General features: G+C 50.9%; 1 protein-coding gene across 1 annotated transcript in view; it reads left to right on the top strand.

Moving 5' to 3' along the window:
• Nucleotides 1-708: 708 nt before the first annotated feature.
• Nucleotides 709-25,926, top strand: part of LOC121559280 (low-density lipoprotein receptor-related protein 6-like) — a gene marked incomplete at both ends in the record, with an annotated part of 40,341 nt that continues 15,123 nt past the window's right edge. The window contains 8 exon segments of the mRNA XM_045220328.1: nucleotides 709-832; nucleotides 834-906; nucleotides 2,530-2,661; nucleotides 5,151-5,377; nucleotides 9,788-9,957; nucleotides 13,402-13,424; nucleotides 13,427-13,572; nucleotides 22,361-22,577. Coding sequence (XP_045076263.1) covers nucleotides 709-832; nucleotides 834-906; nucleotides 2,530-2,661; nucleotides 5,151-5,377; nucleotides 9,788-9,957; nucleotides 13,402-13,424; nucleotides 13,427-13,572; nucleotides 22,361-22,577 — 1,112 coding nt within the window.

The raw sequence follows: 25,926 nt of genomic DNA, 5'->3' as shown, positions 1-25,926 counted from the left end.
GTAGTTACTCCACAATACTAACCTAAATGACAGTGTGAAAAGAAGGAAGCCTGTACAGAATATTCCAAAACACGCTTCCTGTTTGCATTAAAGCACTAAAGTAAAACTGCAAATAATGTGGCAAAGAAATTAACTTTATGTCCTGAATACAAAGCGTTATGTTTGGGGCAAATCCAACACATCACATCACTGAGTACCACTCTCCATATTTTCAAGCATGGTGGTGGCTGCATCATGTTACGGGTATGCTTGTCATCGGCAAGGACTGGGGAGTTTTTCAGGATAGAAAGAAACGGAATAGGGTAAAATCCTAGAGGAAAACCTGGTTCAGTCTGCTTTCCACCAGACACTGGGAGATAAATTCACCCTTTCAGCAGGACAATAACCTAAAACACAAGGCCAAATGTACACTGGAGTTGCTCACCAAGATTACATTAAATATTCCTGAGTGGCCTAGTTACAGTTTTGACTTAAATCGGCTTGAAAATCTATGGTAAGACTTGAACATGGCTGTCTAGCAATGATCAACAACCAACTTGACAGAGCTTGAATAATTTTTAAAAGAATAATGTGCAAATATTGCACAATCCAGATGTGCAAAGCTCTTAGAGACTTACCCAGAAAGACTCACATCTGTAATCGCTGCCAAAGGTGATTCTAACATGTATTGACTCATCTAGTTTCTGTCTTGTCTCTGTGTGTCTCCAGGGAGGTGGTGGTTAAGGGAGACCTCCCCCACCCCTTCGCTCTGACGCTGTACGAGGAGACTCTGTTCTGGACTGACTGGAACACTCATTCCATCCAATCCTGTCAGAAAGAGACTGGGGAGGATCGGGAGGAAGGTCCACTCAGACATCTTCTCTCCCATGGACATACACGTCTACAGCCAGAAGAGACAGCCACTACGTAAGAACGCACATCCAATCATTGGTCCCACTCACCACGATCAACAGGCTGCTCAACCCAAAACAGAATATAGAATGATCAGGGCCCAGTCACCTTTCCTCCTCTCTGTGATCGGCTAGCTAGGTCTAGGACAATAGAAGATCGATGATCGGCTTGCAAGGTCTAGGACAGTAGAAGATCTGTGTTCGACTAGCTAGGTCTAGGACAATAGAAGCCCTGTTCTCTGAGGTTTAATGAAATCATTTCTCACAGTGCAGAGGGACCTGCTACATGGTAATGACCCTGCTGTAACCCCGCCCCCCCCCCCCACGCATGCACAGCTGTCTCCAGGGTCGTGTCTACACTTGACACTTACATGCTACTTCTGCTATCAGAATACAAAGATCACATTGAAAAGACGGGTCTAGACGGACAAAAGTCTCTTTGTGGTCTGACTGTGTTCAGATCTGTCTGACCACTTCAGGAGGTGGTCAGGGATGCATTGTGTGCAGATTTCTCCTCAGTCTGGACGCAGTCAGGCTACCGAAGGCGCGTACAGTGGGCGACTCATCAGCGCTCGTCCCACAAGTCTCCAGAGAACTTGAGTTTTGGGACCGAGAGGCACGTGTGAGGAATGTGTTTTGTTGGTCTCATAAATGCTAGCCAGCTAGCTAATAGAAAAACAATGTTCTGTTTGGCTAGTTATGCTAACCCATTTGCAATCCCTTTAGCGTTGCTTGCTAGCTTGTTGGCTAGCTACAGAGGTTAGCTGGCTAGTTAGCTACCGTAGTTAGCTTCTGCCATAAGTTGTTTTATTATTATCATATTTGGCCTGATCCACCGTTTTGTAGAATGCATACTGGCATTTGAATATAGCACGGGAAAAGGGAATCTGGACACACTGTGGACACGGTAGACACATTTACATGTAGGTGTAGACGCCATGACGCTTTCGGATTTCCATGATCAGAACTCTATGATCAGAATACCAAAGCTGCATGAACTGTCACGTCTAGCCACTGACAGGATTAGTCGAGTCATAATGACCTCACCAACACATGGACCTCACCATGACCAGATCGCTGGTTAAGAGACTCTATTTGCTGCAGTATGTTGACGCCCCTTCAAATGATTGGATTGGGCTGTTTCAGCCACACACACGTTGCTGACAGGTGTATAAAATCGAGCACACAGCCGTGCGATCTCCATAGACAAACGTTGGCAGCGGAATGGCCTTACTGAAGAGCTCCGTGACTTTCAACGTGGCACCGTCATAGGATGCCACCGTTCCAACACGTCAGTCAAATTTCGGCCATGCCACGGTCAACTGAAGCGCGTAGCACGGAGAAATCGTCTGCCCTCGGTTACAACACTCGCTAGCGAGTTCCGAACTGCCTCTGGAGCAACGTCAGCACAAGAGCTGTTGGTCGGGAGGTGTCCACATCCTTCCGGTCATGTACTGTACTCTTCAGAGATAATGTTTACCTCTCAAAATGGCACCCTACTTTGGTCAAAGTAGCACACTAAATCAAGAATAGGGTGCCATTTGGGACACTTGAGCGATAATGAATGAATAGTAGTGTATATGAGGTGTTTGTATGTAGAATGGGGCCTCTGACGGCATGTTGTTTCCTTCCTAAACAGTGTCTTCACCATGCTCAGTGGAGAACGGAGGGTGCTCCCACCTCTGCCTCCTGTCTCCTATCGAACCGTACTACCAGTGTGCCTGTCCCACCGGAGTCCAGCTGCTAGAGGACAACAAGAGATGCAGAGACGGTGAGACCTACGCCCCAACCCCCCCTTCAGAGACCTACCCCCCCTTCAGAGACCTACGCCCCAACCCCCCCTTCAGAGACCTACGCCCCAACCCCCCCTTCAGAGACCTACGCCCCAACCCCCCTTCAGAGACCTACGCCCCAACCCCCCCTTCAGAGACCTACCCCCCTGCTGAGACCTACGCCCCAACCCCCCCTTCAGAGACCTATGCCCCAACCCCCCCTTCAGAGACCTACCCCCCTTCAGAGACCTACGCCCCAACCCCCCCTTCAGAGACCTACCCCCCTGCTGAGACCTACGCCCCAACCCCCTCTTCAGAGACCTACGCCCCAACCCCCCCTTCAGAGACCTACGCCCCCAACCCCCTTCAGAGACCTACGCCCCAACCCCCCCTTCTGAGACCTACCCCCCTGCTGAGACCTACGCCCCCACCCCCCCCTTCAGAGACCTACGCCCCAACCCCCCTTCTGAGACCTACCCCCCTGCTGAGACCTACGCCCCAACCCCCCCTTCTGAGACCTACCCCCCTTCTGAGACCTATGCCCCAACCCCCCCTTCTGAGACCTACGCCCCAACCCCCCCTTCAGAGACCTATGCCCCAACCCCCCCTTCTGAGACCTACACCCCAACCCCCCCTTCTTACTGCCTGGGTTAACCCTTTCAGCTTTAGGGTTGGTGCTGGTTCATACTGCCTGGGTTAACCCTTTCAGCTTTAGGGTTGGTGCTGGTTCATACTGCCTGGGTTAACCCTTTCAGCTTTAGGGTTGGTGCTGGTTCATACTGCCTGGGTTAACCCTTTCAGCTTTAGGGTTGGTGCTGGTTCATACTGCCTGGGTTAACCCTTTCAGCTTTAGGGTTGGTGCTGGTTCATACTGCCTGGGTTAACCCTTTTCAGCTTTAGGGTTGGTGCTGGTTCATACTGCCTGGGTTAACCCTTTCAGCTTTAGGGTTGGTGCTGGTTCATACTGCCTGGGTTAACCCTTTCAGCTTTAGGGTTGGTGCTGGTTCATACTGCCTGGGTCAACCCTTTCAGCTTTAGGGTTGGTGCTGGTTCATACTGCCTGGGTTAACCCTTTCAGCTTTAGGGTTGGTGCTGGTTCATACTGCCTGGGTTAACCCTTTCAGCTTTAGGGTTGGTGCTGGTTCATACTGCCTGGGTTAACCCTTTCAGCTTTAGGGTTGGTGCTGGTTCATACTGCCTGGGTTAACCCTTTCAGCTTTAGGGTTGGTGCTGGTTCATACTGCCTGGGTTAACCCTTTCAGCTTTAGGGTTGGTGCTGGTTCATACTGCCTGGGTTAACCCTTTCAGCTTTAGGGTTGGTGCTGGTTCATACTGCCTGGGTTAACCCTTTCAGCTTTAGGGTTGGTGCTGGTTCATACTGCCTGGGTTAACCCTTTCAGCTTTAGGGTTGGTGCTGGTTCATACTGCCTGGGTTAACCCTTTCAGCTTTAGGGTTGGTGCTGGTTCATACTGCCTGGGTTAACCCTTTCAGCTTTAGGGTTGGTGCTGGTTCATACTGCCTGGGTCAACCCTTTCAGCTTTAGGGTTGGTGCTGGTTCATACTGCCTGGGTTAACCCTTTCAGCTTTAGGGTTGGTGCTGGTTCATACTGCCTGGGTTAACCCTTTCAGCTTTAGGGTTGGTGCTGGTTCATACTGCCTGGGTTAACCCTTTCAGCTTTAGGGTTGGTGCTGGTTCATACTGCCTGGGTTAACCCTTTCAGCTTTAGGGTTGGTGCTGGTTCATACTGCCTGGGTTAACCCTTTCAGCTTTAGGGTTGGTGCTGGTTCATACTGCCTGGGTTAACCCTTTCAGCTTTAGGGTTGGTGCTGGTTCATACTGCCTGGGTTAACCCTTTCAGCTTTAGGGTTGGTGCTGGTTCATACTGCCTGGGTTAACCCTTTCAGCTTTAGGGTTGGTGCTGGTTCATACTGCCTGGGTTAACCCTTTCAGCTTTAGGGTTGGTGCTGGTTCATACTGCCTGGGTTAACCCTTTCAGCTTTAGGGTTGGTGCTGGTTCATACTGCCTGGGTTAACCCTTTCAGCTTTAGGGTTGGTGCTGGTTCATACTGCCTGGGTTAACCCTTTCAGCTTTAGGGTTGGTGCTGGTTCATACTGCCTGGGTTAACCCTTTCAGCTTTAGGGTTGGTGCTGGTTCATACTGCCTGGGTTAACCCTTTCAGCTTTAGGGTTGGTGCTGGTTCATACTGCCTGGGTTAACCCTTTCAGCTTTAGGGTTGGTGCTGGTTCATACTGCCTGTAGTAGTAGTGGTGGTGGTGGTGGTGGTATGGGGGCTGAGCAGTGTGGTGGTGGTTTCTCCCCCCGACCCTCTTCTTTCTCCCCCCCGACCCTCTTCTTTCTCCCCCCCGACCCTCTTCTTTATCATGTCCTGACTCACCCTCCCATCTCTCCCCCAGCCCTCCTATGGTGGGGACAATCATTCTGTTGTCGTGTCCTGACTCACCCTCCCATCTCTCTCCCCCTCCAGGTGCCACCCAGCTCCTCCTGCTGGCCCGGCGGACTGACCTGCGCCGCATCTCCCTGGACACGCCTGACTTCACTGACATCATCCTCCAGACGGACGACATCCGCCACGCCATCGCCATCGACTATGACCCGGTGGACGGACACATCTATTGGACGGACGACGAGGTCAGGGCCATCAGGAGGTCGTACCTGGACGGCTCCGACGCTCAGTTCATCGTCACCTCTCAGGTCAGTAACCCTAACCTCAGGTCAGTAACCCTAACCCTAACCTCAGGTCAGTAACCCTAACCTCAGGTCAGTAACCCTAACCTCAGGTCAGTAACCCTAACCTCAGGTCAGTAACCTGAGGTTCCACGAAGCATCTCAGAGCAGGAGTAGGGCTGGGGCGTTTCCACGAAGCATCTCAGAGCAGGAGTAGGGCTGGGGCGTTTCCACGGAGCAGGAGTAGGGCTGGGGCGTTTCCACGAAGCATCTCGGAGCAGGAGTAGGGCTGGGGCATTTCCACGAAGCATCTCGGAGCAGGAGTAGGGCTGGGGCGTTTCCACGAAGCATCTCAGAGCAGGAGTAGGGCTGGGGCGTTTCCACGAAGCATCTCAGAGCAGGAGTAGGGTTGGGGCGTTTCCACGAAGCATCTCAGAGCAGGAGTAGGGCTGGGGCGTTTCCACGAAGCATCTCAGAGCAGGAGTAGGGCTGGGGCGTTTCCACGAAGCATCTCGGAGCAGGAGTAGGGCTGGGGCGTTTCCACGAAGCATCTCGGAGCAGGAGTAGGGCTGGGGCGTTTCCACTAAGCATCTCAGAGCAGGAGTAGGGCTGGGGCGTTTCCACGGAGCAGGAGTAGGGCTGGGGCGTTTCCACGAAGCATCTCGGAGCAGGAGTAGGGCTGGGGCGTTTCCACGAAGCATCTCAGAGCAGGAGTAGGGCTGGGGCGTTTCCACGAAGCATCTCGGAGCAGGAGTAGGGCTGGGGCGTTTCCACAAAGCATCTCAGAGCAGGAGTAGGGCTGGGGCGTTTCCACGAAGCATCTCAGAGCAGGAGTAGGGCTGGGGCGTTTCCACGGAGCAGGAGTAGGGCTGGGGCGTTTCCACGAAGCATCTCGGAGCAGGAGTAGGGCTGGGGCGTTTCCACGAAGCATCTCGGAGCAGGAGTAGGGCTGGGGCGTTTCCACGAAGCATCTCAGAGCAGGAGTAGGGCTGGGGCGTTTCCACTGAGCATCTCAGAGCAGGAGTAGGGCTGGGGCGTTTCCACGAAGCATCTCGGAGCAGGAGTAGGGCTGGGGCGTTTCCACAAAGCATCTCAGAGCAGGAGTAGGGCTGGGGCGTTTCCACGAAGCATCTCGGAGCAGGAGTAGGGCTGGGGCGTTTCCACGAAGCATCTCGGAGCAGGAGTAGGGCTGGGGCGTTTCCACGGAGCAGGAGTAGGGCTGGGGCGTTTCCACGAAGCATCTCAGAGCAGGAGTAGGGCTGGGGCGTTTCCACGAAGCATCTCGGAGCAGGAGTAGGGCTGGGGCGTTTCCACGAAGCACGAAGCTAGATGCTACGGCAGCTAACCGCTAGATGCTACGGCAGCTAACCGCTAGATGCTACGGCAGCTAACCGCTAGATGCTACGGCAGCCAACCGCTAGATGCTACGGCAGCCAACCGCTAGATGCTACGGCAGCCAACCGCTAGATGCTACGGCAGCCAACCGCTAGATGCTACGGCAGCCAACCGCTAGATGCTACGGCAGCCAACCGCTAGATGCTACGGCAGCCAACCGCTAGATGCTACGGCAGCTAACCGCTAGATGCACGGGGGTTGTGGAGCGCTGTAGGCTAGGACTCTTCAGTCAAAGAAAACATCCATGTGCGGAATTTATTTTATACAATTAACGTTTTCATTGCTCGCTAGTAAATAATTAAATCGGTCTTCTTTAAAAAAAAAAAAAAAAAAAAAAGGTTGGATGTGCCTGACTATTCATGAATGATTCAACAGCAGTGGACAAGGTTGTTCTGGCTCTGAGGCCTGTAATGCTGTACTGCAGGGTTCTTCAATTCCGGTCCTGGAGGGCCGAAACACTTCTGTTTTTTATTTCTACCTGGTAGTTCATTGCACTCACCTGGTGTCCCAGGTCTGAATTAGCCCCTGATTAGAAGGAGAGGATGGAAAAACAGAGGTGTTTCGGCCCTCCAGGACCGGAATTGAAGAACCCTACTCTAATGCTGTAACGTGTCAAAATGGACCAGTCCTCTCCAGCCTGGCTTGGTATCATTTGGACCAGTCCTCTCCAACCTGGCTTGGTATCATTTGGACCAGTCCTCTCCAGCCTGGCTTGGTATCATTTGGACCAGTCCTCTCCAGCCTGGCATGGTATCATTTGGACCAGTCCTCTCCAACCTGGCATGGTATCATTTGGACCAGTCCTCTCCAGCCTGGCATGGTATCATTTGGACCAGTCCTCTCCAGCCTGGCATGGTATCATTTGGACCAGTCCTCTCCAGCCTGGCTTGGTATCATTTGGACCAGTCCTCTCCAACCTGGCTTGGTATCATTTGGACCAGTCCTCTCCAGCCTGGCTTGGTATCATTTGGACCAGTCCTCTCCAGCCTGGCTTGGTATCATTTGGACCAGTCCTCTCCAACCTGGCTTGGTATAATTTGATACGGAATCTTTTCTTAATTTCTAGACTAATCCAACGCTGATCAGGCCTGGTCCTGGCCGATATGCTGCCCGCTGATCAGGCCTGGTCCTGGCCGATATGCTGCCCGCTGATCAGGCCTGGTCCTGGCCGATATGCTGCCCCGCTGATCAGGCCTGGTCCTGGCCGATATGCTGCCCGCTGCGAGACACATTTTGCCCGGAGGTAGAATAGTAGCCTTGGCTATACAGTGTCGGCCCACAATGCACTTTTCTGAATGTCCGTAGGGTAGCCTACCGTTTGTAAAACAGGCAATTTACCTTTAATCCCTGTCATTTGGTTTAAATTCATTTCTGTTAATGCATCTATTAATTACAGTAATTTACCGTTCTCATTCTCGGAGTGGAAACGTTTGTTTGCAGAGTTCAACTGCATTAATGATTTTATCTTTATACAACTGCATTAATGATTTCATCTTTATACTACTGCATTAATGATTTCATCTTTATACTACTGCATTAATGATTTCATCTATATACTACTGCATTAATGATTTCATCTTTATAGTATAGCGTAGCTGTCTGTCCCCTTCATACTTTCATTGTAAATTCATGAACTTATAGAAAAGAAGAAAATAACTTTCTGGAAAGACTAAAGTAGTCTTAGGTTTGTTTTAAGGAAAGGAGAAATATTTGCTCTTGTGTTTTGACATACGCTGGTGGCTTTGATTGACTGGTCCTTTCTACAGGGGTGTATGAGTGTTGGCTGATTCTCTCTATAGACCCGTATGTCCATTCAGCATTTCCTAAAGGAGCCTTTCTGGATTCCATATCTTCAATAAGAATCAAACGCTCCTGTCGTGATTGAATCTGGTAAAAGGCCTGTTTTCATTGGTTTAGGCTACATTATTTCTCTCACGACGGCGTCCTCTCTTTGACCAACGTATGTCAATGCCAATGTCATCGAAAAGACCGCAGCAGCAGGGTTTGTAACATTTTTGGGAATATTTTGGGGAGATGTGGGAGAAAACCCATCGGTCTTCGTTTGAATGGTTTTGTGCGTCGAAATAGGATCTATATTGAATTGTTTTATATGTAAAGCCAACAGAAGGTAGGCCTCTATCTTTATTCTGACTCTGTTAATGTTATACATACCTACATGAGATGGATCCTCTCCAACCTGGCGTTTCTTCATTTGTTGATTCATATTCAGAAGTAATAACCTGAATAATAATAATAATAATGAAATGCCATGATAATAATAAAGTGTAATTGCTTGTTTCAGTAGGTTTTATTAAGAAGCACGTCCATATAAATGTGTCCAACCAGATTAGGATCTGTCCATATAATATGTCATTAGATCTTAAAGGCCAACTGATCCAGCTCTTCCACTCTGAGATGCTCTGATCTCCCACTCTGAGATGCTCTGATCTCCCACTCTGAGATGCTCTGATCTCCCACTCTGAGATGCTCTGATCTCCCACTCTGAGATGCTCTGATCTCCCACTCGGAGATGCTCTGATCTCCCACTCTGAGATGCTCTGATCTCCCACTCTGAGATGCTCTGATCTCCCACTCTGAGAGATGCTCTGATCTCCCACTCTGAGATGCTCTGATCTCCCACTCTGAGATGCTCTGATCTCCCACTCTGAGATGCTCTGATCTCCCACTCTGAGATGCTCTGATCTCCCACTCTGAGATGCTCTGATCTCCCACTCTGAGATGCTCTGATCTCCCACTCTGAGATGCTCTGATCTCCCACTCTGAGATGCTCTGATCTCCCACTCGGAGATGCTCTGATCTCCCACTCTGAGATGCTCTGATCTCCCACTCTGAGATGCTCTGATCTCCCACTCTGAGATGCTCTGTGAATGTGGGCCCAGATATATACTTCATTTGGTATGAGTCTTGCCCTGGAGGCAGAACTGAGCGATTTCCGCTAAATTGGCTATATTGTAAAAATGTAATGAAAGCAAAAATGTGCTTTTTGGTCTTAATTTACCTGCGGTTTATTTTCTGTCTCAGGTGAACCACCCTGACGGCATCGCAGTGGACTGGATCGCCCGGAACCTGTACTGGACTGACACGGGAACGGACCGCATCGAGGTGACACGCCTCAACGGAACCATGAGGAAGATCCTGATATCAGAGGACCTGGACGAACCACGAGCCATCGTACTGGATCCTGTCGCTGGGTAACTACTGTCTCTATACTAACCCTAAACCCTAACCCTGAGCCATCGTACTGGATCCTGTCGCTGGGTAACTGCTGTCTCTATACTAACCCTAAACCCTAACCCTGAGCCATCGTACTGGATCCTGTCGCTGGGTAACTGCTGTCTCTATACTAACCCTGAGCCATCGTACTGGATCCTGTCGCTGGGTAACTGCTGTCTCTATACTAACCCTGAGCCATCGTACTGGATCCTGTCGCTGGGTAACTGCTGTCTCTATACTAACCCTGAGCCATCGTACTGGATCCTGTCGCTGGGTAACTGCTGTCTCTATACTAACCCTAACCCTGAGCCATCGTACTGGATCCTGTCGCTGGGTAACTGCTGTCTCTATACTAACCCTAAACCCTAACCCTGAGCCATCGTACTGGATCCTGTTGCTGGGTAACTGCTGTCTCTATACTAACCCTAAACCCCTAACCCTGAGCCATCGTACTGGATCCTGTCGCTGGTTAACTGCTGTCTCTATACTAACCCTAAACCCTAACCCTGAGCCATCGTACTGGATCCTGTCGCTGGGTAACTGCTGTCTCTATACTAACCCTAAACCCTAACCCTGAGCCATCGTACTGGATCCTGTTGCTGGGTAACTGCTGTCTCTATACTAACCCTAAACCCTAACCCTGAGCCATCGTACTGGATCCTGTCGCTGGTTAACTGCTGTCTCTATACTAACCCTAAACCCTAACCCTGAGCCATCGTACTGGATCCTGTCGCTGGGTAACTGCTGTCTCTATACTAACCCTAAACCCTAACCCTGAGCCATCGTACTGGATCCTGTCGCTGGGTAACTGCTGTCTCTATACTAACCCTAACCCTGAGCCATCATACTGGACCCTGTCGCTGGGTGGGTTCACTACACTATATATGACCTATCCTGGCCTGGCCCTCTGTGATGACATCATCAGTCCTCAGGCAGGTGTATCCCTGGTTGGTTGAGGTGTGACCTCACCGTTGTCACGGTTTCTACTGATTTGATGTGCCTGCCGTTCAGCAGCAGTAATGCCCTTCATGGCGCTGGCCCATAATGCACCATGCCACAAGGCAGAGCTCCAGCATTAACCCTAAACTCAGACATCTGCTCATCCAGTCCTCCCTCTATTTCTGCTCTTCATTCATTCATTCATTCATGTTAGGCTGTAATCTGAGTTCTCTGTTCTCTGGTAGGATCACTCTGTTCCCTCTCTGATAGGATCACTCTGTTCCCTGTCTGGTAGGATCACTCTGTTCCCTGTCTGGTAGGATCACTCTGTTCCCTCTCTGATAGGATCACTCTGTTCCCTCTCTGATAGGATCACTCTGTTCCCTCTCTGGTAGGATCACTCTGTTCCCTCTCTGGTAGGATCACTCTGTTCCCTCTCTGGTAGGATCACTCTGTTCCCTCTCTGGTAGGATCACTCTGTTCCCTCTCTGGTAGGATCACTCTGTTCCCTGTCTGATAGGATCACTCTGTTCCCTCTCTGGTAGGATCACTCTGTTCCCTGTCTGGTAGGATCACTCTGTTCCCTGTCTGGTAGGATCACTCTGTTCCCTGTCTGGTAGGATCACTCTGTTCCCTGTCTGGTAGGATCACTCTGTTCCCTGTCTGGTAGGATCACTCTGTTCCCTGTCTGGTAGGATCACTCTGTTCCCTGTCTGGTAGGATCACTCTGTTCCCTCTCTGGTAGGATCACTCTGTTCCCTCTCTGATAGGATCACTCTGTTCCCTCTCTGGTAGGATCACTGTTCCCTCTCTGGTAGGATCACTCTGTTCCCTGCCTGGTAGGATCACTCTGTTCCCTGTCTGGTAGGATCACTCTGTTCCCTCTCTGGGAGGATCACTCTGTTCCCTGTCTGGTAGGATCACTCTGTTCCCCTCTCTGGTAGGATCACTCTGTTCCCTGTCTGGTAGGATCACTCTGTTCCCCTCTCTGGTAGGATCACTCTGTTGCCTCTCTGGTAGGATCACTCTGTTCCCTCTCTGATAGGATCACTCTGTTCCCTCTCTGATAGGATCACTCTGTTCCCCCCTCTGGTAGGATCACTCTGTTCCCCGTCTGATAGGATCACTCTGTTCCCTCTCTGGTAGGATCACTCTGTTGCCTCTCTGGTAGGATCACTCTGTTCCCTGTCTGGTAGGATCACTCTGTTCCCTCTCTGATAGGATCACTCTGTTCCCCCTCTGGTAGGATCACTCTGTTCCCTCTCTGGTAGGATCACTCTGTTCCCTCTCTGATAGGATCACTCTGTTCCCCCTCTGGTAGGATCACTCTGTTCCCCGTCTGATAGGATCACTCTGTTCCCTCTCTGATAGGATCACTCTGTTCCCCCTCTGGTAGGATCACTCTGTTCCCTCTCTGGTAGGATCACTCTGTTCCCTCTCTGGGAGGATCACTCTGTTCCCCGTCTGATAGGATCACTCTGTTCCCTCTCTGGTAGGATCACTCTGTTCCCTGTCTGGTAGGATCACTCTGTTCCCCTCTCTGGTAGGATCACTCTGTTCCCTCTCTGGTAGGATCACTCTGTTGCCTCTCTGGTAGGATCACTCTGTTGCCTCTCTGGTAGGATCACTCTGTTCCCTGTCTGGTAGGATCACTCTGTTCCCTGTCTGGTAGGATCACTCTGTTCCCTGTCTGATAGGATCACTCTGTTGCCTCTCTGGTAGGATCACTCTGTTCCCTGCCTGGTAGGATCACTCTGTTCCCTGTCTGGTAGGATCACTCTGTTCCCTCTCTGGGAGGATCACTCTGTTGCCTCTCTGGTAGGATCACTCTGTTGCCTCTCTGGTAGGATCACTCTGTTCCCTGCCTGGTAGGATCACTCTGTTCCCTGTCTGGTAGGATCACTCTGTTCCCTCTCTGGTAGGATCACTCTGTTGCCTCTCTGGTAGGATCACTCTGTTGCCTCTCTGGTAGGATCACTCTGTTCCCTCTCTGGTAGGATCACTCTGTTCCCTCTCTGGTAGGATCACTCTGTTGCCTCTCTGGTAGGATCACTCTGTTGCCTCTCTGGTAGGATCACTCTGTTGCCTCTCTGGTAGGATCACTCTGTTGCCTCTCTGGTAGGATCACTCTGTTGCCTCTCTGGTAGGATCACTCTGTTGCCTCTCTGGTAGGATCACTCTGTTCCCTGTCTGGTAGGATCACTCTGTTCCCTGTCTGATAGGGATCACTCTGTTCCCTGTCTGGTAGGATCACTCTGTTCCCTGTCTGATAGGATCACTCTGTTGCCTCTCTGGTAGGATCACTCTGTTCCCTCTGGTAGATCGTTCTCTGGTAGGATCACTCTGTTCCCTGTCTGATAGGATCACTCTGTTCCCTCTCTGGTAGGATCACTCTGTTCCCTGTCTGATAGGATCACTCTGTTCCTTGTCTGGTAGGATCACTTGTTCCCTTCTGATAGGATCACTCTGTCTGGTCGTTACAGATACATGTACTGGACCGACTGGGGCGGGTTCCTAAGATTGAGCGTGCAGACCTGGACGGGACCGAGCGGGTAGTGATGGTCAACACCTCCCTGGGCTGGCCCAATGGGCTGGCGCTGGACTACGCGAACCGTATGATCTACTGGGGCGACGCCAAGACTGACAAGATAGAGGTATTTCACCTGGTCTACTTTCTATGGAATGGATGGATGAGTGTCTGTTTCTGAATGTCTTCATATCGTCACGTTTTGGGACAAGATAGAGGTATTTCACCTGGTCTACTTTCTATGGAATGGATGGATGAGTGTCTGTTTCTGAATGTCTTCATATCGTCACGTTTTGGCATGTTCCAATCAGCTGCTGTGTTGTGGGGGAGTCGGGGGTCAGCTGTGCTGATAATGGTGGTTTGTGCGGAGCGGTGGGTAGCTGGCTGTGTGTGTCTGCGTAGGGATCTGTAGAGACAGACTGCTCCAGGTTTAATCTGTGAGGCAGCAGCCGCCAGGGACCCCGCTGGGCCGCACACCGTGGGGGAGCGAGCGCTCTTCAACAGTCCTCACAGAGACGCCAGGCCAGGAAGCTGGCAGCATCACAGGGCCCTCTACCGCTATGGGCAGCCCGACACGCACGTCCCCTAGCCCACGACATGGCCGTTATCACATCACACACACACTCCTTTCAGAAGGGAAGTCACATGACGAGGGAGTTGCTACCGGATTGGTTGAAGGGTATTGGAAGCCTTCTGGCTCACGTTATCTCCTGTGGACAGATTCTGGTGAACAGATGAAACGGCGAGGCTCTGTCAAGGCCCACGTACAGAGCAGAAGTAACCTTGCTTTGGGGTTTTCATTGTTGAGTGTTTGGATGAATCAGGATTGGGCGAAGGCTGGTGCAGTGATTTTTCAAGCCCTTGTTTGGATGACAAACGGTTTCCACTAGATTCCAAAATTTTCTGCTGTCGAAATTCATGAAAACAAACGTTTCCTTTTTTGACCATAAGTAACACCGGTCCAATTAGTGGAAGGGAGGGGTTTTGGCCCGAGAGTTTCCGTTTACGAGGGAGGAGACTTCTCTTCCTTCTTTTGCACAAAGGTAATCACAATTGTTAACGGCATTCCCCCAGAAGTAAAACAGGAAATGACAAACTTTCGCGAGAGAATTTGACTTCTGGGTAAGTGAGTTTAGGCTCCACATTTCAATCCACAGTTGCACCCAGCTACCTGCCCACAGTTGCACCCAGCTACCTGCCCACAGTTGCACCCAGCTACCTGCCCACAGTTGCACCCAGCTACCTGCCCACAGTTGCACCCAGCTACCTGCCCACAGTTGCACCCAGCTACCTGCCCACAGTTGCCCCCAGCTGCCTGCCCCAGTTGCCCCCAGCTGCCTGCCCCAGTTGCCTGCCCCAGTTGCCCCCAGCTGCCTGCCCCAGTTGCCCCCAGCTGCCTGCCCCAGCTACCTGCCCACAGTTGCACCCAGCTGCCTGCCCCAGTTGCCCCCAGCTGCCTGCCCCAGTTGCCCCCAGCTGCCTGCCCCAGTTGCCCCCAGCTGCCTGCCCCAGTTGCCCCCAGCTGCCTGCCCCAGTCCCCTGAACGTGAGGTTACTGTGGCTCAGGGAGGCGGGGTCGGGTCGGACAGACTGGGTGGGTGGCAAAGGGAATGTTTGGTAGGGTGTGGGTGTGCTGGGTTGGTTGGTTGGGGGAGGGTGGTTATAGCCTGGGTTCTGGGTCTGCTCCAGGACGGGGTTTTGCTGCCAGAGCCACGTCTGGTTTGGATTGCTGCCTCCACTCCAGCTGTGGTTTCCCCTGTTCAGAACAGCCCCTGCATCTGAAACCCTCACCACACTGCGGGAACACATGTTTGTTTTACTCTCCTGGTGGGGACCAATTTGATTCCCATTCAAAATCACAGGCCACCTCACTGAGAAGGGAAACTGAGGATACAACACATCAGGAACGCCTTCCTGATATTTAGCCCCCTCTGCCCTCAGAACAGCCTCAATTAGAATGTGTTCCACTGTGATGCTGGCCCATGTTGTCTCCAATGCTTCCCACTGGGATGCTGGCCCATGTTGTCTCCAATGCTTCCCACTGGGATGCTGGCCCATGTTGACTCCAATGCTTCCCACTGGGATGCTGGCCCATGTTGACTCCAATGCTTCCCACTGGGATGCTGGCCCATGTTGTCTCCAATGCTTCCCACTGGGATGCTGGCCCATGTTGACTCCAATGCTTCCCACTGGGATGCTGGCCCATGTTGACTCCAATGCTTCCCACTGGGATGCTGGCCCATGTTGACTCCAATGCTTCCCACTGGGATGCTGGCCCATGTTGACTCCAATGCTTCCCCCAGTTGTCTGGTGGTGGGTCTCTACTCCGAATAGCTCGTTCCATCTCCTCCCACAGATGCTCAGTTGGATTGAGATCTGGTGACTGGGCAGGCCACTGCAGTAAGCTGAATTCACTGTCATGTTCGTGGAACCATTCCTGGAAAAAGTATTCATACCCCTTGACTTATTCCACATTGTGTTACAGCCTGAATTCAAAATTGATTAAATAAAATAAAAATCTCACCCATCTACACACAATACCCCATAATGACAAAGTGAAAACAACATGTTTTTAGGAACTTTTGCAAATGTATTGAAAATGAAATACAGTAATATCTCATTTTACATAAGTATTCAACCCCCTGAGTCAATACATGTTAGAATCCCCCTTTGGCAGCGATTACAGCTGTGAGTCTTTCTGGGTAAGTCTCTAAGAGCTTTGGCAGCGATTACAGCTGGGAGTCTTTCTGGGTAAGTCTCTAAGAGCTTTGCACACCTGGATTGTGCAACATTTGCACATTTTATTTATTTTTTACATTCTTCAAGCTCTGTCAAGTTGGTTGTTGATCATTGCTAGACAGCCATGTTCAAGTCTTGCCAGAGATTTTCAAGCAGATTTAAGTCAAAACTGTAACTCGGCCACTCAGGAATATTCATTATCTTTTTGGTAAGCAACTCCAGTGTAGATTTTGCCTTTGTGTTTTAGGTTATTGTCCTGCTGAAAGGTGAATTTGTCTCCCAGTGTCTGGTGGAAAGCAGACTGAACAAGGTTTTCCTCTAGGATTTGGCCTGTGCTTAGCTCCATTCTGTTTTGTTTTTATCCTGAAAAACTCCCCGATCGTTAATGATTACAAGCATACCCATAACATGATGCAGCCACCACTATCCTTGAACATATGGAGCGTGGTACTCACTCGTGTTGGATTTGCCCCAAACATAACACTTTGTATTCAGGATAAAAAGTTAATTGCTTTGCCACATTGTTTGTTGTGTATTGGTACACCATCCAAAGTGTAATTAATAACGTCGCCATGCTCAAAGGCATAGTCAATGTCCATATTTAAAAAATAAATGTTCCATCTACCAATAAGTGCCCTTCTTTGCGAAGCATTGGAAAACCTCTCTGGTCTTTGTGGTCTAATCTGTGTTTGTAATTCACTGCTCGACTGAGGGACCTTACAATGATCTGTATGTGTGGGGTACAGAGATGAGGTAGTCATTAAAAAAATCATGTTAAACATTATTATTGCACACAGTGAGTCTGAGTCCTTATGTCAAGCACATGTTATCTCGTGAACTTATTTAGGCTTGCCATAATAAAAGGGAGTTGAATACTTATAGACTCAAGACATTTCAGCTCTTCTTTTTAATTTTTTAAAAATAATAATAAAAACATAATTCTACTTTGACATTAAAAGGTATTGTGTGTAGTCCAGTGACACAAAATCTCATGTGTGCCATGAAAACACACCACCACACCACCACCACCATCACACCATCACACCACCACCACCATCACACCACCACCACCATCACACCACCACCACCACCACCACCATCACACCACCACCACCACCACCACCATCACACCATCACACCACCACCACCATCACACCACCACCACCACCACCACCATCACACCATCACACCACCACCACCACCACCACCACCACCACCACCACCACCAACACCACCACACCACCACCACCACACCACCACCACCATCACACCACCACCACCATCACACCACCACCACCACCACCACCACCACCACCACCACCACCACCATCACACCACCACCACCATCACACCACCACCACCACCACCACCACCATCACACCACCACCACCACCACCACCATCACACCACCACCACCATCACACCACCATCCACCACCACCACCATCACACCACCACCACCACCACCACCATCACACCACCACCACCATCACACCACCATCACACCACCACCACCATCACACCACCACCACCACCACCATCACACCACCACCACCACCACCACCATCACACCACCACCACCATCACACCACCACCACCACCACCACCACCACCACCACCATCACACCACCACCACCATCACACCACCATCACACCACCACCACCACCACCACCACCACCACCACCACCATCACCATCACCACCACCACCACCACCACCACCACCCACCACCACCACCACCACCACCACACTATCACACCACCACCATCACCACCACCACCACCACCACCACCACCACCACCACCACACCACCACCACCACACCACCACCACCATCACACCACCACCACCACCACCATCACACCAACACCACCACACCACCACCATCACACCACCACCACCATCACACCACCACCACCATCACACCACCACCACCACCACCACCACCATCACACCACCACCACCACCACCACCATCACACCACCACCACCACCACCACCACCACCACCACCACCACCACCATCACACCACCACCACCACCACCACCACACCACCACCATCACACCACCACCCCCACCACCACCACCACCATCACACCACCACCACCATCACACTATCACACCACCACCATCACCACCACCACCATCACACCACCACCACCACCACCATCACACCACCACCATCACACCACCACCATCACACTATCACACCACCATCACACTATCACACCACCACCATCACCATCACCACCACCACCATCACACTATCACACCACCACCATCACCATCACCACCACCACCATCACACTATCACACCACCACCATCACCATCACCACCACCACCATCACACTATCACACCACCACCATCACCATCACCACCACCACCATCACACTATCACACCACCACCATCACCATCACCACCACCACCATCACACTATCACACCACCACCATCACCACCACCACCATCACACTATCACACCACCACCACCACCATCACACCACCACCACCACCATCACACCACCACCACCACCACCACCACCAGCCTGCAAAGTTGACACGCGGCATGATGGATGCATGTACTCATGTGGTTCCCTCCATACCCTAGTCCCTCCCACTCCATACCCTAGTCCCTCCCACTCCATACCCTAGTCCCTCCCACTCCATACCCTAGTCCCTCCCACTCCATACCCTAGTCCCTCCCACTCCATACCCTAGTCCCTCCCACTCCATACCCTAGTCCCTCCCACTCCATACCCTAGTCCCTCCCACTCCATACCCTAGTCCCTCCCACTCCATACCCTAGTCCCTCCCACTCCATGCCCTAGTCCCTCCCACTCCATACCCTAGTCCCTCCCACTCCATACCCTAGTCCCTCCCACTCCATACCCTAGTCCCTCCCATCAGCGTGAAACTGCCGGAACCGGGATCCATCAGACCAGGCAATGTTTCTCCAGTGTCCAGTATTTTTGTTCCTTAGCCCACTGCCAGTTTCTTGTCATTTTGCTGAAAGAAGTGGAACTATGTAAGGTCGTCGGCTGCCATACCCCATTCATGTCAAGATATATGACGAGTTGTGCCTTCTTTTAATGGGTCTTTTGGGCACCTGTTAAATTCACTTCAATCAGTGTAGATGAAGGTGAGCAGACTACAGTTGACCCGTCTGTTGCTCTGCGTACTTCGTGTCAGCCTCTTTCATCAATGACCTGTTTTCCACCACTGGCCTGCCGTTGGCTGGATGTCCTTTGGGTGGTGGACCGTTCTTGATACACACAGGAAACTGTTGAACGTTAAAAACCCAGCAGTTCTTGACACAAACGGGCGCGCCTCGCACCTACTACCCATACTGCCCTGTTCCTCCAGAAGTCCAGACCTCAGAAATACAGTCTGTCAGTCTGTCTGCATGAGTCATGCTACAGGAACAGGCGTTGCAGTGGAGTTGCGTGAGAATAGTGAAAAAGGGGCCCAATTTTCTTCTCTGTTTTTTTGGGTGTTTGTCAGTTCTGTATGAGGCCTGTTGTCTTCTCTAAGCTCCTACCTGAACCTATTGGTTTGGTCTTCAGCCTGTTCACTGTGTTTATCCCTGAACCTATTGGTTTGGTCTTCAGGCTGTTCACTGTGTTTATCCCTGAACCTATTGGTTTGGTCTTCAGCCTGTTCACTGTGTTTATCCCTGAACCTATTGGTTTGGTCTTCAGGCTGTTCACTGTGTTTATCCCTGAACCTATTGGTTTGGTCTTCAGGCTGTTCGCTGTGTTTATCCCTGAACCTATTGGTTTGGTCTTCAGCCTGTTCACTGTGTTTATCCCTGAACCTATTGGTTTGGTCTTCAGGCTGTTCGCTGTGTTTATCCCTGAACCTATTGGTTTGGTCTTCAGGCTGTTCGCTGTGTTTATCCCTGAACCTATTGGTTTGGTCTTCAGGCTGTTCGCTGTGTTTATCCCTGAACCTATTGGTTTGGTCTTCAGGCTGTTCGCTGTGTTTATCCCTGAACCTATTGGTTTGGTCTTCAGGCTGTTCGCTGTGTTTATCCCTGAACCTATTGGTTTGGTCTTCAGCCTGTTCGCTGTGTTTATCCCTGAACCTATTGGTTTGGTCTTCAGGCTGTTCGCTGTGTTTATCCCTGAACCTGTTGGTTTGGTCTTCAGGCTGTTCGCTGTGTTTATCCTCTGATCCACTGAACAGACCACCAGTGGACGGGTTAACCTCTGATCCACTGAACAGACCACCAGTGGACGGGTTAACCTCTGATCCTCTGAACAGACCACCAGTGGACGGGTTAACCTCTGATCCTCTGAACAGACCACCAGTGGACGGGTTAACCTCTGATCCTCTGAACAGACCACCAGCGGACGGGTTAACCTCTGATCCTCTGAACAGACCACCAGTGGACGGGTTAACCTCTGATCCTCTGAACAGACCACCAGTGGACGGGTTAACCTCTGATCCTCTGAACAGACCACCAGTGGACGGGTTATCCTCTGATCCTCTGAACAGACCACCAGTGGACGGGGTTAACCTCTGATCCACTGAACAGACCACCAGTGGACCGGGTTAACCTCTGATCCTCTGAACAGACCACCAGTGGACGGGTTAACCTCTGATCCACTGAACAGACCACCAGTGGACGGGTTAACCTCTGATCCTCTGAACAGACCACCAGTGGACGGGTTAACCTCTGATCCTCTGAACAGACCACCAGTGGACGGGTTAACCTCTGATCCTCTGAACAGACCACCAGTGGACGGAGTTAACCTCTGATCCTCTGAACAGACCACCAGTGGACGGGTTAACCTCTGATCCTCTGAACAGACCACCAGTGGACGGGTTAACCTCGCTGCGTCTCAAATGGCACCCTATTTCCTCCGTAGGGAACTACTTCAAGTGTGTGTAGAAGGGGTGAATGTGTCGGCCATATGTTCTGTTTGCTGCTCTGCCTGCCGGTTCTAATTAGCACCGCTGAGATGTTCTGCCAGGTCGCTATGGTTCTACTGCCACGGTTCTCTGCCAGGGTTCTCTGCCACGGTTCTACTGCCAGGGTTCTCCCTACGCTTTGCTCTGCTCACCTCCAAGGCTTCACGGCACAATGTGGAAACTCTCTCCTCTTTCTACACCTCACTGTTTGACTGACCCAGACCCAGACCCCCCAGCCACAGTCAGGCGCCATGCAGAAAGCACAGACCCCCCAGCTACACAGTCCGGCGCCATGCAGAAAGCACAGAGGAGGAGGTTTAGTGGTTTTGTCCTGAAAGTGGGTGCAGCCAGATGTAAGGCTAGAAGGAGTCTTTACCTGACAATGATGGAACCGTCCTCACCCTCCATGATGGAACCATCCTCACCCTCCATGATGGAACCGTCCTCACCCTCCATGATGGAACCGTCCTCACCCTCCATGATGGAACCGTCCTCACCCTCCATGATGGAACCGTCCTCACCCTCCATGATGGAACCGTCCTCACCCTCCATGATGGAACCGTCCTCACCCTCGGTCCCATGATGGAACCGTCCTCACCCTCCATGATGGAACCGTCCTCACCCTCCATGATGGAACCGTCCTCACCCTCCATGATGGAACCGTCCTCACCCTCATGATGGAACCGTCCTCACCCTCCATGATGGAACCGTCCTCACCCTCATGATGGAAATGTATTTTGTGGGTATTTCTACTACCTCAGTGATTTGCCTCCTAGCATCTGAGAAAACTATGGATGGATGTACAGTGGGGTATGCTTCACTATGGATGGATGTACAGTGGGGTATGCTTCACTATGGATGGATGTACAGTGGGGTATGCTTCACTATGGATGGATGTACAGTGGGGTATGCTTCACTATGGATGGATGTACAGTGGGGTATGCTTCACTATGGATGGATGTACAGTGGGGTATGCTTCACTATGGATGGATGTACAGTGGGGTATGCTTCACTATGGATGGATGGATGCTTCACTATGGATGGATGGATGCTTCAGAGATTTCACAGTACCTTACAGAAGTTCTCATCTCTCTCTCTCTCTCCCCCCTCTCTCTCGCCCCCCTCTCTCTCGCCCCTCTCTCTCTCTCTCTCTCTCTCTCTCTCTCTCTCTCCCCCCCTCTCTCTCTCTCCCTCTCTCTCTCTCTCCCCCTCTCCCCCCTCTCCCTCCCTCTCTCCCCCTATCTCTCCCTCTCTCTCCTCCCCAGGTGATGGGTATGGATGGTTCAGGCAGGAGGATCCTGGTAGAAGATAAGCTGCCCCATATCTTTGGCTTCACTCTGCTGGGCGACTACGTCTACTGGAGTGACTGGCAGAGACGCAGTATCGAGAGGGTTCACAAACGCACCACAGAGAGAGAGTTCATCATAGACCAGCTACCAGACCTGATGGGGCTCAAAGCTACATACGTACACAAGACCTTCGGTGAGTAACATCACCCTGACCCCTCAACCCTGACCCCTCAACCCTGACCCCTCAACCCTGACCCCTCAGCCCTGACCCCTCAACCCTGACCCCTCAACCCTGACCCCTCAACCCTGACCCCTCAACCCTGACCCCTCAACCCTGACCTCATGGTGCGCAACGCTACCTACGCTCCCCTCCATATGTATTTGGACAGTGAAGCTACCATTTTACGTTTAGGCTCTGTACTCCAGCATTTTGGATGCTGGAAATGTTTCAAATGAAACAATGGCACAGAATGGAGGGGATATTTTCATACATATCTGTTTTTACCATCTGGAAATGAAAGCACTTTATGCATCTAGTCCACACCCTTGTGAAGAAGTCATAAGTATTTAGACAAATTCACTTATAGTGTATTAAAGTAGTCAAAAGTTAGGTATTTGGTCCCATATTCCTAGAACACAATGACTACATTAACCTTGTGACTCTACAAACTGGTTGGATGCATTGGCAGTTTATTTTGGTTGTGTTTCAGATTATTTAGTGCCCAATAGAAATGAATGGTAAATAATGTATTGTGTCATTTTGGAGTCACTTTTATTGTAAATAAGAATAGAATATGATTCTAAAACACTTCTACATTAATGTGGATGCTACCATGGTTACGGATAATCCTGAATGAATCGTGAATAATGATGAGTGAGAAAGTTGGATGCGAAGATCAGCCCACAAGAGACACTAACCTCCCCTGTTATTGGGAACGGTGAGAGGGTGAAGATCAGCCACCCTAGAGACACTAACCTCCCCTGTTATTGGGAACGGTGAGAGGGTGAAGATCAGCCACCCTAGAGACACTAACCTCCCCTGTTATTGGTAACGGTGAGAGGGTGAAGATCAGCCACCCTAGAGACACTAACCTCCCCTGTTATTGGTAACGGTGAGAGGGTGAAGATCAGCCACCCTAGAGACACTAACCTCCCCTGTTATTGGTAACGGTGAGAGGTTAACATGTTTTGTTGTAGCCTCTGAAAGGCATCTCACTCATCATGGTTCATTCATGATTTTTATCAATCGTGGCGTTATCAGGATTTAGAAGTGTTCAGAAACATGTTATCTACTCACTTAGAAAATAAAATTACTCCAGTCATCATTCACCATTCAGTTCCTATTGGCCAAAACAACTCAAAACACAACCAAAATAAACTGCCAATGCATCCAACCAGTTTGTAGAGTCACAAGGTTAATGTAGTCATTGTGTTCTAGGAATATGGGACCAAATACCTAACTTTTGACTAATACACTATAAGTGAATTTGTCTAAATACTTATGACTTCTTCACATGGGTGTGGACTAGATGCATGAAGTGCTTTCATTTCCAAATGGTAAAACAGATATGTATGAAAATACCTTAATCTCAAATCCAAAATGCTGGAGTACGGAGCCTAATGTAAAATTGTATCTTAACTGTCCAAATACATATGGAGGGGATTGTATGTACGCAAGACCTTCGGAGAGTAACACCCTGACCCCTAACCCCTGACCCCTAACCCCTGACCTCATGGGGCTGAAGGCTAGCTATTTATACAAGACCTTCGGAGAGTAACACCCTGACCCTTAACCCCTGACCTCATGGGGGTGAAGGCTAGCTATGTATACAAGACCTTCGGTGAGTAACACTCTGACCCCTAACCCCTGACCTCAACCCTGACCTCATGGGGCTGAAGGCTAGCTATGTATACAAGACCTTCGGTGAGTAACACACTGACCCCTCAACCCTGACCTCAACCCTGACCTCATGGGGCTGAAGGCTAGCTATGTATACAAGACCTTCGGTGAGTAACACACTGACCCCTAACCCCTGACCTCAACCCTGATCTCATGGGGCTGAAGGCTAGCTATGTATACAAGACCTTCGGAGAGTAACACCCTGACCCCTAACCCCTGACCTCATGGGGCTGAAGGCTAGCTATGTATACAAGACCTTCGGAGAGTAACACCCTGACCCCTAACCCCTGACCCTGACCTCATGGGGGTGAAGGCTAGCTATGTATACAAGACCTTCGGAGAGTAACACCCTGACCCCTAACCCCTGACCTCAACCCTGACCTCATGGGGCAGAAGGCTAGCTATGTATACAAGACCTTCGGAGAGTAACACCCTGACCCCTAACCCCTGACCTCAACCCTGACCTCATGGGGGTGAAGGCTAGCTATGTATACAAGACCTTCGGTGAGTAACACCCTGACCCTTAACCCCTGACCTCAACCCTGACCTCATGGGGCTGAAGGCTAGGTATGTATACAAGACCTTCGGTGAGTAATACCCTGACCCCTAACCCCTGACCTCAACCCTGACCTCATGGGGCTGAAGGCTAGCTATGTATACAAGACCTTCGGTGAGTAACACCCTGACCCCTAACCCCTGACCTCAACCCTGACCTCATGGGGCTGAAGGCTAGCTATGTATACAAGACCTTCGGTGAGTAACACCCTGACCCCTGACCTCAACCCTGACCTCATGGGGCTGAAGGCTAGCTATGTATACAAGACCTTCGGAGAGTAACACCCTGACCCCTAACCCCTGACCTCAACCCTGACCTCAACCCTGACCTCATGGGGGTGAAGGCTAGCTATGTATACAAGACCTTCGGAGAGTAACACCCTGACCCCTAACCCCTGACCTCAACCCTGACCTCATGGGGCAGAAGGCTAGCTATGTATACAAGACCTTCGGAGAGTAACACCCTGACCCCTAACCCCTGACCTCAACCCTGACCTCATGGGGCTGAAGGCTAGCTATGTATACAAGACCTTCGGTGAGTAACACCCTGACCCCTCAACCCTGACCTCAACCCTGACCTCATGGGGCTGAAGGCTAGCTATGTATACAAGACCTTCGGTGAGTAACACCCTGACCCCTAACCCCTGACCTCATGGGGCTGAAGGCTAGCTATGTATACAAGACCTTCGGTGAGTAACACACCTTGACCCCTAAACCCTGACGCTAACCTCAAGCCTGACCTCATGGGGCTCAAAGTACACGGCCACACACCTGTGTGTCCTGGGCAAATGTAATAATAAATAATAATAATAATATGTAGTGCACTTTATGGGCTCCCGAGTGGAGCAGCGGTCTAAGGCACTACATCTCAGTGCTTGAGGCGTCACTACAGACCGAGTGGCGCAGCGGTCTAAGGCACTGCATCTCAGTGCTAGAGGCGTCACTACAGACCGAGTGTCGCAGCGGTCTAAGGCACTGCATCTCAGTGCTTGAGGCGTCACTACAGACCGAGTGGAGCAGCGGTCTAAGGCACTGCATCTCAGTGCTTGAGGCGTCACTACAGACCCCCTGGTTAGATTCCAGGCTG

Source organism: Coregonus clupeaformis, unplaced genomic scaffold (genome assembly GCF_020615455.1).
Source record: "Coregonus clupeaformis isolate EN_2021a unplaced genomic scaffold, ASM2061545v1 scaf3576, whole genome shotgun sequence".
Classification (NCBI taxonomy): domain Eukaryota; kingdom Metazoa; phylum Chordata; class Actinopteri; order Salmoniformes; family Salmonidae; genus Coregonus; species Coregonus clupeaformis.
This window is presented reverse-complemented; position numbering and strand designations above follow the sequence as displayed.